Raw genomic sequence first — 13,885 nt, forward strand, 5'->3', positions numbered from 1 at the left:
ACATCTGTCGAAAAAATCTTTTTGGTAGGATCCATATCTTCGTATGATGTCAAATTGTGTAGTGATATCGAAAGTATTTTGCATATATAAAAACATCTACATTTGCATAAGTAACTGATAACAATGAATTTTATTATATTAAATTAACTTCTTACAATACTATTCTACACTGCTGCAATTCTTCTCAATGATAAGCATTTCAAACGTTCTAGTAATCATTGTTTTTATTTTATTATTTATTATCCTTTGGAAAAACTGATGTAATATTGTATTTAAATTACTTTATACAGGTTCTGAACATATTTCTTTTTCGACGATTATCCGAAAAAGTTCCTAAAAAATTGTCATTATATGTGGATCAGCATTTAGCATTTAACTTGATTGGTCATTGAGAATCAGAGCTAAGAAAAATATGTCTTTCAAAAAGTAAATAATTTACTTCTAAGCCGATCCATTCCATAATCGAAGTAAGACGCTAGTATATTTGTAAGATCATGTCACTTTTGAGTGTATTGAAAAGTTTGTGATAGTGAAATACGTTTAGAAAGGTTATACAAATTTTTCTTTTATATTGGAAATGATTGATTTAATTTCATCGAGAGATAACGTTTTCGTGTGGAGTGCAGAAGGTAACTATCAAAAATATAAATTGTTTGGTGTAAATATAAATTTATAAGTATACTTTCTTATTTTTATCTTTCAGACTGGTTAAAACTTAGAAAAGATTATAGAATAGTTGGTGATTTAATAGGTTGCCTTCCAAAAAAACCTAGGCAAGATGTACTTTTAGGTCTTCCATTGCTCCTACAACCAGAAGAAGTATCTCTTCTACTTGAAAAAAATATTGTACGACTTGTACAGTATCCATGCTTTCAAAAACCACCAACTGATTCATTGAAACAATCTTTTGAAGAATATAGGAATAAGTTGTATATAGAACAAGAAGAATGTTTAAGAAAAGAAAGAAAAAAACAGGTAACAGGTGTGATTTTTTTAAAAAAGAAATTCTTATTAAATAATAAATATCGTTATAGGTAATTGGAGTGATGGACAAAATTATAGAAGGAAAGAAACGGAAGATACTTGGTATAGAAACAAGAAAAAAAAAGGCAAAGAAAACATTAGATCCAAAAGTACAAGAAGCTCTTAATAATATTGAGATAAATAGACAAGATTTATTAGAAGAAGAAATGGCAAAATTACCTAAACTAGATAAAAGTGATGCTCTAGTTCAAACTCATACAGGTAAGGGAAGAGAAAGGTAATGTTAATTGCATTATGAATATTTATATTTATTTCTGAAGAAATTGAGACCAATACAATTTCAGTATACCCATGGGTGGATAATGTTGAAGTAATTGAATGGAAATACCCCTCCAATAATAGAGAAAAACTTCGATATAAAACATATAAAGATCTATGGGAAAGAGGATATTATGTAACAAGTGGAGGAAAATTTGGTGGAGATTTTTTAGCATATCCTGGTTTGTAGCATGCAATCTATTTTTCACTATTTATATAGTATTTGCAAAGTAAAATAGATTTTCTAATTTTTCATCATTTTTGTAGGAGATCCCATTATGTTTCATTCTCAATTTATAGTTCAATGCAAGGACAGAAATGAAGAAATTCCAATAATTGAACTGGCAGCTCAATGTCGTATTGCATGCCATGTTCGAAAGACACGTGTTTACGCATTCTTTTCTGAAGATCAAAATAGTATAACGTATCAATCGTTTCAATGGGCAGAAAGTAATATACTCGAAAATGGTTAATGGCTTGTTATATACTATCGATTTTGGAAGGGGAATAAACTGAGAAATGTACTATTTTCCTACTGTCATCAATTTGTACTTTTAATTTATAAATGAAACGAAAGTATAACTACAATATTTTATCTACACAGTATCAATTAAAATAAATCTGTCATGCATTGGTTCAGGAATAACATTAAAATGTTTCTTGTATATAGGGGTTTCTCCTCTGCCTCCATAGAAACGTTGAGCCCAGGAACTTGAATTTGGATTGATTTTTTCACATGTGACCATTACTGTTCCAGGTTCCATAGCATATAATGTACCATTACGACCCATACCAACCTGTCATGAAGAAAATAACAAACATATATGTCATACACATTTGTATACTAGGATACTTTGAAAAATATTGTTCCATAAATATAAATTTTAAAAAACACAAACTTACATAAAGTCCTGCATGAAATCTAGGTGTAAGTTGTGTAGCTAATAACTGTCTTTCTTTAACTAAGTGTCCATCTTGTACTTTCCATCCTCTATGTTTTGGTCTTGGATGACCAGGTTTAATTCTTGTACTGCCGCTGGGTTTTTTTGATGCATATCTAACACATACTGTTAATCATTTAAATTTTAATTTGGAAATAAATTTAAATGTTAGGATAAATTTGACAATAAGAATGTAGTGTAAGTACAAATCAATTTTTACAAACCTAAGTTACTGGTAATAGTATTGATAAAAGATTTAGTAGTTTGCAAACTACCAATAAAATGCGTTAAGAGGCTCATCTCTGAAATACAATTATTTCAATTATTATACACTATTCTTCATATGAAAAATCATATACAAAACGTATTCAAATTATATTTCATAAATGCATAAAATAGCTAGCCATAACCTAAGAGCACAAGCAATCGAGTCTTAATTTAAGAAAATAACGACGGTGTAATATCTTCATTGCTATTTAGTTTTGTTCTATTCAATTTATATTGATATACACATATATGAAAACTGGATATCATTGAATATCGTTGGATATCGCTTATAAACAATTACCTTTACCAATTTTTAGGTGCAAATGTAGAATCTAACATTTCTGAATTGATCTACTGATTGGGTGCATTCAGAACCGCTCACTGAGTCGCTCAGTGAGCGAGTTTCTAGTACTAGTGGCGCCATCGGTGGCAAAACGCCGAAGTTTGTAGTGAAAATAGTTTTCACTATTTTTGTAAGATGGCGCCACCAATAACTTTTAATCAATTAATCTTTATTTTTTATAAATCCATGATTAATACGATTACTTGCTTTATAACGCTACAATATATTGCTTAATATATCAAACAAATCATTTTTATGAATAGTTATTTAATGCAGCAACAATTTTAGACCCCTTTAGTTAGTGGTGCTATCTAATAGCAACGGCAGGAACTATTTTCACCACAAACTTGGGCGTTTTGCCACCGGTGGCGCCACTAGTACAAAAATCCGCTCATAGAGCGGCTTAGTGAGCGTTGATCTTTCTGAATGGACCCATTGTAATATTTTTATTTTATATATTGATTAATCTAGTTGTACCTGTTCTTATTTGTTTTCTTTTATTAATTACGAACAATAAGAACAAAATATTCATTATTATGTTTAAAACTAATTTATCATGATATTTTTCAATGTATGTTCTATATGTCAAGCAACCATTAATTTTTCTATTATCAATAATATATGTCCGTAAATCTAACGTTAGTAATCATTTTTCCAGAAGGTAATAGAAAACGTTCTTTGTCCACAATTTTAAAGCCAATTAAAAAGGAGCGCATAACAAATCAACCAATCATAAGTGATGTCAAAGTTGTCCCTAAAAGGATGTAAGAAGGATAGGCGTCGCTGATCATCGCCATTATTAATATTAGTCACACGCGGATCCATTCGTGGTTATACTTTTGTCGGCTAGTGCAAAGTTTTTGTCGTTGTTCAGCTGTAATATCGAATAAGAAATAAATAAATTGTTAAACCATGTCGACCGTAGCAAGTCCTTTGGCTGTTGGAGGTACACGAGAGCATGGAGCTTCCGTACGAACACAGAATGGTATACAATGGTTTAACTTGTGAAAATTTTGTTTAAACATTCATTCAACACCACGACGTATACTTGAATCAATATTTTTCCAGATGATTTTCATTAAATTCTCTTCATTTTGTATTTTGAAACGTATGAAAATATTATTATGAAATGATTAGAATTTGCAGTTAGAAAAAATAATGTATTATACGTTTAGCGGTATATGATACATGTGACAGTAGATGTTCCAACCTATGCGAATACTTTTTAGATTTGCGTTACTTTATAAATGAAAATATTATAAAGAATATTCTAATAAGATAATGTTTAAAGTATATGCTTTCTTTTCTGAAAATGAAAATTAATATGTTGATCTTAATATTATTTAATGATGTCTGTATAGATTATTAATATTTGATGTATTGTATTCAATCGCTTTACACATATTTTTTGTTTGTATAGTCATGGCAACTTGTGCGATTGCTAATATAGTGAAGAGTTCCTTGGGTCCTGTTGGCTTAGACAAAATGCTGGTGGATGATATTGGTGTATGTATAGAATCTTTGGAAATGTTTCTTCTATTCTTTTTTTTTTCATAATTTAAAGAGTAGCGATTAATACATTCCACACATCTAAAATCAAATGAGACTACCTTTCTCTTTAGTTTTATTTTAATTTGGGAAAGAGGAAACAATTGCAGAGAGTTAAATCAAATTGAATGTATTATTTTTATGTTTAAAATAATATAGGATGTCACAGTTACCAATGATGGAGCAACAATCTTACGCTTACTTGAAGTTGAACATCCAGCAGCTAGAGTCTTGGTTGAATTAGCTCAACTACAGGATGATGAAGTTGGAGATGGTACTACATCAGTTGTAAGTTCATATACAGAATATTTAATTATTTTTTATGAGAATATTATTGTAAAGATTATATACGAATAAATTTATTTAATTAGGTAATTATTGCTGCTGAATTACTAAAAAATGGTGATGAGCTTGTAAAACAAAAAATTCATCCAACATCTATAATCAGTGGTTACAGGCTGGCTTGCAAGTAAGTAATCATGTAAGCTCTATTACAATAAAAAGCAATGATCTAATTTGTCATATTTATTACTTATGTTTCAGAGAAGCCTGCAAATATATTCAACAACATTTAACATTTAATGTGGATGAACTTGGTCGAGACTGCCTAGTTAATGTGGCAAGGACGTCGATGTACAGTAAAATTATTGGAGCGTATCCTTATTTCTATTTAATGATTAGAACATTGATAAATTATTATCTATATAGATAATATATATGTTTGTTATTGTTACTACCGCTTTCGTTTCCTTAATTTATTGTTAGTGATACTGATTTTTTCGGAAATATGGTTGTGGATGCTGCTGAGGCGGTAAAGGTTGAAACTGGTAAAGGATATACATATCCTATAAAGGCAATTAATATTTTAAAAGCTCATGGAAAGAGCGTTCGAGAATCTGTATTAGTGCAGGGCTATGCACTGAATTGTACTGTAGCGTCCCAAGCAATGCCTAAAAGAGTAACGAACGCAAAAATAGCGTGTCTACACTTTTCCTTACAAAAAACAAAAATGAAATTGGGTGTCGAAATACTAATCACAGATCCCGAAAAACTTGAGGCAGTACGCCAACGCGAAGCAGATATTACAAAAGAACGTATTCAGAAAATTCTGACAGCGGGTGCAAACGTTGTTCTCGTGTCTGGAGGAATTGATGATCTCTGTTTAAAGGTATGGTAATTGACATGTATGTTTTCGTATAGACTTTCATATATACCTCTTTCTGAAATAATAATTCTTTTCTGTGCAGTATTTCATAGAAAACAAAACAATGGCAGTTCGTAGATGTAAAGAAAAGGATTTGAAGAGAATCGCGATAGCTACAGGTGCACAATTCCTCACGTCTTTGACTAACATGGAGGGAGAAGAAAGTTTCGATTCTAGTTTCCTTGGAGAGGCAGCTGAAGTAGTCCAAGAAATGATATGCGATGATGAACTTATTCTTATTAAAGGGTCTGTTTTAATTATATTGTTAATATGGAAAAGTATTTAATCCTTTGCCGACGGGTATTTTACGACAAGACGTTAGTCGTTCGCAAAGGATTAAAATATTCATGTTATTTTTAACAGACCAAAAGCAAAGACAGCCAGTTCTATCATATTACGTGGACCAAATGATTATTACTGCGATGAAATGGAACGATCCGTGCATGATGCATTGTGTGCAGTCAAACGAGTTATGGAGAGCAAACATGTTGTCGCTGGAGGTGGTTGCGTTGAGGCAGCGCTTTCTATATATTTAGAAAATTTTGCTACATCTCTGGTAAAATAATTTAGTTAGGACGATATACAATATATCAAGTAAAACTTGTATTAACTTATTCAAATTTTGTAGAGTTCTGTAGAACAATTAGCTATTGCTGAATTTGCGAGATCACTGCTAGTTATACCGAAAATATTAGCAGTTAACGCAGCGCAAGATGCTACCGATCTCGTGGCCAAATTACGAGCTTACCACAATTCCAGTCAAACAAGAGAAAATGTTGCGGAATTGAAATGGTAATGTCTCGATATATGTTTTACAAATATTTCAAGAAAAATAAGTATTCGTAAATAATGTATAAATATTTTTTTGTGCAGGACTGGTTTAGATTTATTCAATGGTACCATCAAAGATAATAAAAAAGCCGGTGTATTGGAACCAGCTATTTCGAAAATAAAATCTTTGAAATATGCCACGGAAGCAGCGATAACTATTCTCCGAATTGACGATATGATCAAAGTAGATCCAGATCGTTCAAAAGATAAATCGTATCATGATGCAATGGAAGCTGGTGAATTGGAAGGATAAAGTTAAATTGCATTTGCATAATCTATCTTTTATATGGTTCGTTATGGAGCAGAGATTTAAATTATTCTGAACTACGAATACCATTTCATAATTCAACGATAAAAAAAATGTTACACTTTAAGTAATTCACTCATTAATGTTAGTATATTACATTTGTATTACATTTTATGCTTCGTCTTAAAAATGAATCTACTGGTAACAAACAAAATAAAAGCTCTTACATATAATAGTTTTTAACCAATGTTTTATGTCCCCAGGAACAATACAAGGGTATGTCAATATATTTTTTAAATAATTTATTAACAGTTTTGCAAAATTATCACATTAGTTTTTAATGTTCATTGAAGGTTTCGAAGGAGTTTTGTGAAAAAGCAAAATGTTAAAAATATCAAACATGTGTTTTTAAATTGTAGTTTTCAGATATACGCTATACATAACTTCAAAAAACTACATTTCATTAAGAATGCAGATATTAATATAATAACCTGATATTAATTTGGTAGTAGTATTGAATTACGTAAATTTAATCATCTTATATAATATAATACAACTAAGTTCTCCAAAAATATATATATATTAATAAGTAGAAATTAATCATAAATTAAATAATTCTAACACGTGATACTAAAAAACAAATATATTAAACGCAATGGATAATATGTCTGTCTTAGGAAAAATATTTAACGCATAAACACATGCATGTCATACACATTGTGACAATAATTTAAAAAAGTATGAAAACTCGTTGAATTAACTTGATAAATTTTGATATAGTGAATGTAACAGTTTATTAATGGAAAATAATGGATTAACATTTTTAAGTATTATGTGATATGTACTTTAGGGTTCAAATTTTAAAAAGAATATTTCGTAAATCTTTTTTTTTATTTTATAAACAGATGTATATTGATTAATGAGTCATGAGACTATTTACAATCAGGCATTTCGAATATGTTATAGCAGTCGACATTTTCTTTTTATGATATGCCTTTAGGTAGGCATTCGTGCATGATGGTATATGTGTTTACTGTGCATGTATATTTACAATGTAATATGATTGCTCTTGAGAAATTTATGACATGTCAATTTGATAAAATATAGTACCTTTTTTTATAATACGATTCAACATTCCTGTATCCCATGAGATAGGCATACATACATAACAATAAATTATTGAACATTTCTCATGGTCGGACTAATTAAATTACTAACCGCAATACTATTTTCTATCAGAAAATAGTATGGTTAAACAATTTGATCTTTTTACATGATTAATAGACTTTTTTTTTTAAGTATGATAAGGAAATTATATGAAAAATATTAAAATAATAAAAACAAAATTATTAAATCAAAACAATGTTCTTTGGAATGTTATACAAAATGTAAGTATAGATTACAGTGGTTCATAAATTTTCAGTGATTCATATGAAAAAAGTAATTATATGTATAGATCGTGTCAGGTGCGCAGAAAAAAATATATAATATTTATATAAATCTGAAAAATAACTTAATCACACTGATACTCCTAAAGTATGACTGCAATACATAAAAGTATTATCCATAAAATATTCTCTTGATTCTTCCATTAATAATTGTTTACAGTAGTCATTAATGTGTAAGTACGCTAATAAAAAAATTGTATTACGCGTTTAATTGTTTGAAATTTTAAAATGAAATACATAGACTTCGACTATACATAAACTCATTTTATGAAATTTTTAACAGAATTTTGTCTTATTAAATTTCATAAATTATCTTATAAGTGTACCAGTAATTTTGGACCATCCTGCAGTATGTACTGAAGAAGTTATTTGTAAATAGTAAGATATAAAATATGGTTTTACTACGTATCAATATTATATACAAACCCTGTTCGGATCGATAATAAATTTACTGAAGACAATCGAGTATTTCTTGTCGAAGTAAAAAATTATGCATCCATTTCTATAGCAAATTTTTTGTATATGTAATCGAATCTTTTAGCGCGATGAAAAATGCAGAAGGTCCAAAACAATTCTGCCGTGATTTATACAAAACGTATACATTCCTGAATCACGTGTTAAAAACATGATTTACAAAATCCTTTTATCTTATTAGATACCCCAAGTTTCTGTTAATAGTTTCATATATTATTTTACAATTTATCTATCAAAAGAATTTAGATAAATCGTACCTTCTCTGTACGGTTCAAAATAACTACAATCCTTCTCTTTCTTTTTTGATCATTTTTAGTAGTAAACGTAAGGCAAGAAATACCTAATACTTTTATAACGCAGGATTCTCGAATTTTGGTCCTTTGGTGACTACGATATCAGCGTATGGAATTTCTTGATGGAGTTCTAATACTTGAAACTTTTTAAGAACTAGTAACGTATAGAATTTTTGTGCAACCTGAAAATAAAAAAGAATATTATGAACTATACCGTGTAACTACTTATACACGTCATATAATTTTTTATAAATCACATTACGTAATACAGACCTGCTTGCGATTATTCTTGTATGCCATTTCCGTTAATGTCAATCTATCTTTGGTATCCAGTTTGCTCTTAATAACGTGATACATGTGCGCTGCTCTTTTGTTAAGAACTCGTTCCTCGAACTGTTCGTAAGTTTCATCCACTTGTTGTTCTTCTTGCTGTAAAGGAGAAGAAACAAAGTTGTATAATTATTTCTTTGAACTGATTACATTTTAGCGTAACGAATATTAGGGTAATGTACGTACAGGTCCTACAGACGGAGGGAATTCATAATCTTCGTGATTCCACGGAGTCGCAGGTCCTCTTTCGGATATAGCAGGTGTATGAGGTGGTGCTGGATGTTCATCGTATCCTAGGTACGGTACTTGAGGCTGCGCCTAATACGGATATAATGATAGATTAACAATATTTTTGTTACGAATAATATGTATAGATCAGTATTGTTGAAGCTTCGAGTTTCAAGCTTTCAAAACCACAGTATAATTCAAGTCATAAAATAAAAATAAATAATATAGACAACTAACCTGATCATAACCCATATTTTCCATTTGAGGCATTTCAGCAGATGGAGCGGCACTGACTTCTGGTTCCGCTGGGGTAGGTGGAACAGCTAATTCTTCAGGTGCAACAAGGGTTTCGGTTGGAGGAATTTCAGACATTTGTGGGAAAATTAGAGGTGTTTCAGGAGCTGGAGGAAGCATGTCCACTTCTTCGACAGGAGGTACAATACCGCTGATCTCAGATACTGACGATTCTGCTGGTAGAGATACTTCGGGCGGTACTGGTGATTCTGCAAGAGGAAGGCTTGCTTGTGGAACTATATTTGGAACTTCTACAGCTTCAACAGAGATGTCCATTGGAGGAGGTGCTGGTGCTGGAGGTGGTGGCTTTATCTAAAGACAAAGATACAGGGTATAAATAATTGTACAAAAACATGAATTAATACAAGAAGGAACGCATTAAAACGTATAAAATACCTCTTCCTCTAATGGTAGCTTTCGTTTTCGAGCCATACGCTTATTTAGAATACTTTGCTCGAATGATTCTTGTTCCGCTGCGTCTCTCATTTGTTCCAAAGGCATACCTTCTTCTTCGCCCACTAAACGTCCAAAGTCTTCGTGATCGTAGGATTTACTTGTTAGATGTCGTTGATAATTCTATTTCGAACACGGAAAATATTGAACATTGTACAAATGTTAACTTATTTCTTTTATTTGAGTAAAACAGGAGCACCGAATATTTTAATTACCTTAAATAATACGCGTGCTGGAATTGGCCTTCCTGGCAAAGCAAATAATTTCTCAACTCCACCAGTTTCTTTCCAGTGCATTAGCCTCTTTGTGGGAGGTGCCAAATCCAATGTGGTTATAATGTCACTGGTATCTGATAATTGTGCTTTCATTTCTTCGCCAGAAATATTTTTTACTTCGTCGACAATGAGCTTGCGCTTACGTTTTGCTTTTGTGAATCCTGAAATTTAATTACTGGTATTATTATGATTGTTATAATTAATATTATAATTCAGATAAAATAGTATGATGTTATAATCAACCTTTTAAAGCAGATGTATCAACTGGCGCAAGAGCGAAACTCTCTTCTTCGTCGTGTAATAACGTAGTTTGGTCCTGTAGAGGTGGTGCTTCTTCAATAGCTTCCATTGGGCGTTCTTCAGGAATCATTGGCGGAGCAGGAGTAAAACGACGACTGGCTACACTTATTCTCCCTTCAATTTCTTCTCCAGCTACGGCAGGAGAAGCGGGTCTGGAGTCGTCAGAACTACATGGGAAATAAATTATTTATGATTATAATAAAGTAATTTTTTCAAAAATTCATATCACTAAATTTGAATTACATCCAAGAGTATTATCTTTAGAATACCTCATTCCTCCCATAGGAGATGGTGGCCCTCCAAAGCGATCCCCCATTTCTTCCTCAGATTCGTCATGTACAGAAGCTGCGACTCCAGGAATTGTGCCTGGTTCTTGTGGTTCCGCTACTCCGCTAACTTCAGGTACAGGTACTTCACCCATTGGCGCTTCATCAAATAAACCACCCTCAAATAAGCCACCAGCTAAAGAGCACAATTATAAATACTTGTATAATAGATGTTCCATAACAAATATATAGTTTCAATGTCTTTCAACTAATGTAATTATTAATATATGTATATATGTATATTTATGTTAGTTACATATGATATCTTGACCAAGATGTCCACCAAAACCGTCGTCTCTAATTGGCATGTCTATATCCATAGCTTGCGGTGTTACTGACGGACCTGGAACCGGCTCTTTCTCCTTTTGTTCTAGAGCTGCTTCTATTCCTGGTCCATCGGTGAACAACATATGAGTCTAAAAAATTAATATAAAATTTATTTTTTACAAATGAAGTTAGTTTACAAGAAAATCGAAACATACCTGATCTAAAGATGGTTCTACAGAGCCAGCATGTCTTAGTAACTCTGGTGGTTCTGCATCAAAACTCATATCACCAAATCCTTGATCATGACTAACTAAGGCTAGACTACCATAATCTTCTCTCATTGTTATTTCCTCTGCTCGAGACTGGTTTAAACTAAATTGTGCTTCTATATCAACATCTCTGAAATAGAAGAGTTGCATTGAACTATTTATAATAGTGTTTATGTACATACAATAATATGTTAAGCAGCATTAGATTAATTTAATTTAAATATATTTACTTCAATTCAGGCATCGCGGTATCAAAGTCGTGAAACACTTCGGGTAATGTTATAGCTGTTACAGCAGCTTCCCTGTGTTCTTCTGGTAAATCTACCATACCTGGCCTAAAAGCCATTTTTATTTTCACGAAGGCTTCATTACAATCAGCCAAAAGATATTTAGCCTTCCGTGAATATATACGCACTACACCCAACAATAAGTGTCCAGAGGTTCTTAAAGCCATTTTTACCTATACAAATGTATTACATTGAGAAATTAGATCATGTTACATTCCATGTTACATATGTATAATATTAGGAAACATCTTCTCTTAAAGATGGATGTAAAGGTTGCAAATTTGTAATTTTACAGAGAGTAATAAGAAATATGTCAATGTTAAAAGCCTTGTGATATACCTTTGGCTGTAATATACCGTCTACAGATTTCTCGATATTAGTTTCGAATACGTGGGCCTTCGTCAACTTTTTATCCCAATGAGCGGCTAACCAAATACGGGCCAACGGCCCCTTTTTGGCCAACACGAAATGTGCGTAAAACATTTTTAATCCGTATTACGTATACTTCTGGAAAGAATCGATATCATATCAGTAAAATACGTTTTAACGAAGAGTCTACTGTTTGTAAACACAAGTCTGAGCATAATACAAAACAATTCGTTAACGCGACATCCCGTTAGCAACATGATTATCACCTTGTAATGAAAAATACGCACGACGCGTCAATTAATAAACAAAGTTAGCATGTCTATAAAAACTTATGAATACACAAATCGAGTCGTGGGACTCGAGTAAATAACGATCATATAATATAATATTTCCAATTTAGCAAAATGTCAACATCTTTGCACAAGATGGCGTTTCTGTCCGTAATTTTGGCGGTTACACATAAGGTGACGAGCACGTAGTACGTTTTATTTACTTCCGTATGGGAAACGTTCCAACAGCGTGTCGCCGATTAACTCTGAACCGCCACTCTTATATTTTACGAAATGGATCACATTTAACTGTAATATTATCGAATTATTAACACATACGTTTCTTTTCACCGCGTCTTGGAATCCATTTGCAACTAGTTTCACCGAACGTTCTGAAACTCCCTCCAACGATGGCGGGCAGTATTCGTAAATCTACAAAACTGTGACCTCTTGGACGTCATATCGGTCGTACGCATTTATACAATTATATTCAATTTTCTATAATACAATACATCGATAATGGGAAAGTAAACCAATGTTGAGGAATAAAGAATTCAAATTAAAATAATTGATGTGTTATATCGATAGAAATGGTTTCATAAAGTATAATACTGAAACTCTGTTTCCAAGGTTCATTATCAGAGGGCTACAAATAGTAACTGATTTTTACATTTTACATTTTCCAAATTACTAAATTCTTCCAAATAGTAAGAATTGTCGGCATTAAAAGCTGTCTGTGTCTAAAGTAGAATTTAATAGATAAGTTCTTTCTTTCTATTGCGTTATAATCTTTTATTTTTATTTGTCAAATCACATTCTGATTACTATCAATGGTGTCCAGATTTCCATGCAATTTTCTAAGAATATCTAGCTCATAAGCTGTAGAATTGCATATCAAATTTTGTAGAGTTTGTGTTCTTATATTATTATTTTAAATAATAATTGAGTGGATTTAGAAAGGCCACCGCTCAGTGAGCAGGTTTCTAGTACTAGTGGCGCCATCGGTGGCAAAACGGCCAAGTTTGTAGTGAAAATAGTTTTCACTATTTTTGTAAGATGGCGCCACTAATAACTTGTAATTAATTATTCTTTATTTTTTATAAATGCATGATTAATACGATTACTGGCTTTATAACACCACAATATATTACATAATATGTCAGACAAATCATTTTTATGAATAGTTATTTAATTTTCACCGACACCTATCGGTACATTACCATCATGTTGGTAAATTGCTGGTAATTACCGATCTCTTATTACCATAAGTGTTACCATAAGTGTTTTTAACGACAAACTTGGACGTTTTACTACCGAAAG

The 13,885-nt window shown here is 31.7% G+C and overlaps 4 protein-coding genes across 12 annotated transcripts; 2 read left to right on the forward strand and 2 right to left on the reverse strand.

The window, feature by feature from the left end:
* Positions 1–6: 6 nt before the first annotated feature.
* LOC128877377 (tRNA-splicing endonuclease subunit Sen34) lies at positions 7–1,956 on the forward strand. Of its 2 annotated transcripts, none has more exons than XM_054124631.1 (6): positions 7–24; positions 291–629; positions 704–975; positions 1,035–1,245; positions 1,329–1,484; positions 1,570–1,956. In XM_054124631.1, exons 2-6 carry the CDS (start codon positions 578–580, stop codon positions 1,773–1,775), a joined length of 897 nt encoding a protein of 298 aa, XP_053980606.1. In that variant the 5' UTR covers positions 7–24; positions 291–577; the 3' UTR covers positions 1,776–1,956. The 2 variants fall into 2 exon arrangements, with proteins under 2 accessions (XP_053980606.1, XP_053980605.1); XM_054124630.1 differs by lacking the exon at positions 7–24 and adding an exon at positions 31–211.
* On the reverse strand, positions 1,830–2,894 carry LOC128877383 (39S ribosomal protein L27, mitochondrial). 2 transcript variants are annotated; one of them, XM_054124646.1, is made up of 4 exons: positions 2,812–2,894; positions 2,468–2,545; positions 2,206–2,369; positions 1,830–2,099 (listed from the first exon to the last, which is right to left on the reverse strand). In XM_054124646.1, exons 2-4 carry the CDS (start codon positions 2,541–2,543, stop codon positions 1,899–1,901), a joined length of 441 nt encoding a protein of 146 aa, XP_053980621.1. In that variant the 5' UTR covers positions 2,544–2,545; positions 2,812–2,894; the 3' UTR covers positions 1,830–1,898. The 2 variants fall into 2 exon arrangements, with proteins under 2 accessions (XP_053980621.1, XP_053980622.1); XM_054124647.1 differs by having other exon boundaries at positions 2,818–2,883.
* A 754-nt stretch (positions 2,895–3,648) lies between these two features.
* LOC128877374 (T-complex protein 1 subunit alpha) lies at positions 3,649–6,916 on the forward strand. Its single transcript, XM_054124627.1, has 10 exons — positions 3,649–3,838; positions 4,274–4,359; positions 4,561–4,689; positions 4,773–4,870; positions 4,945–5,055; positions 5,167–5,569; positions 5,649–5,851; positions 5,969–6,161; positions 6,234–6,397; positions 6,479–6,916. The coding sequence occupies exons 1-10, from the start codon at positions 3,766–3,768 to the stop codon at positions 6,687–6,689; spliced, it is 1,671 nt and encodes a 556-aa protein (XP_053980602.1). The 5' UTR covers positions 3,649–3,765; the 3' UTR covers positions 6,690–6,916.
* On the reverse strand, positions 6,815–13,008 carry LOC128877373 (double-strand-break repair protein rad21 homolog). Of its 7 annotated transcripts, none has more exons than XM_054124620.1 (13): positions 12,905–13,008; positions 12,267–12,434; positions 11,871–12,100; positions 11,587–11,794; positions 11,361–11,520; positions 11,048–11,240; positions 10,722–10,945; positions 10,419–10,639; positions 10,147–10,326; positions 9,694–10,062; positions 9,415–9,546; positions 9,172–9,327; positions 6,815–9,080 (listed from the first exon to the last, which is right to left on the reverse strand). In XM_054124620.1, exons 2-13 carry the CDS (start codon positions 12,408–12,410, stop codon positions 8,955–8,957), a joined length of 2,343 nt encoding a protein of 780 aa, XP_053980595.1. In that variant the 5' UTR covers positions 12,411–12,434; positions 12,905–13,008; the 3' UTR covers positions 6,815–8,954. The 7 variants fall into 7 exon arrangements, with proteins under 7 accessions (XP_053980595.1, XP_053980598.1, XP_053980597.1 ...); XM_054124623.1 differs by having other exon boundaries at positions 12,267–12,431; positions 12,905–12,974; XM_054124622.1 differs by having other exon boundaries at positions 12,790–12,930.
* Between the last annotated feature and the right edge of the window lie 877 nt (positions 13,009–13,885).

This window comes from Hylaeus volcanicus, chromosome 5 (assembly GCF_026283585.1).
Source record: "Hylaeus volcanicus isolate JK05 chromosome 5, UHH_iyHylVolc1.0_haploid, whole genome shotgun sequence".
Classification (NCBI taxonomy): domain Eukaryota; kingdom Metazoa; phylum Arthropoda; class Insecta; order Hymenoptera; family Colletidae; genus Hylaeus; species Hylaeus volcanicus.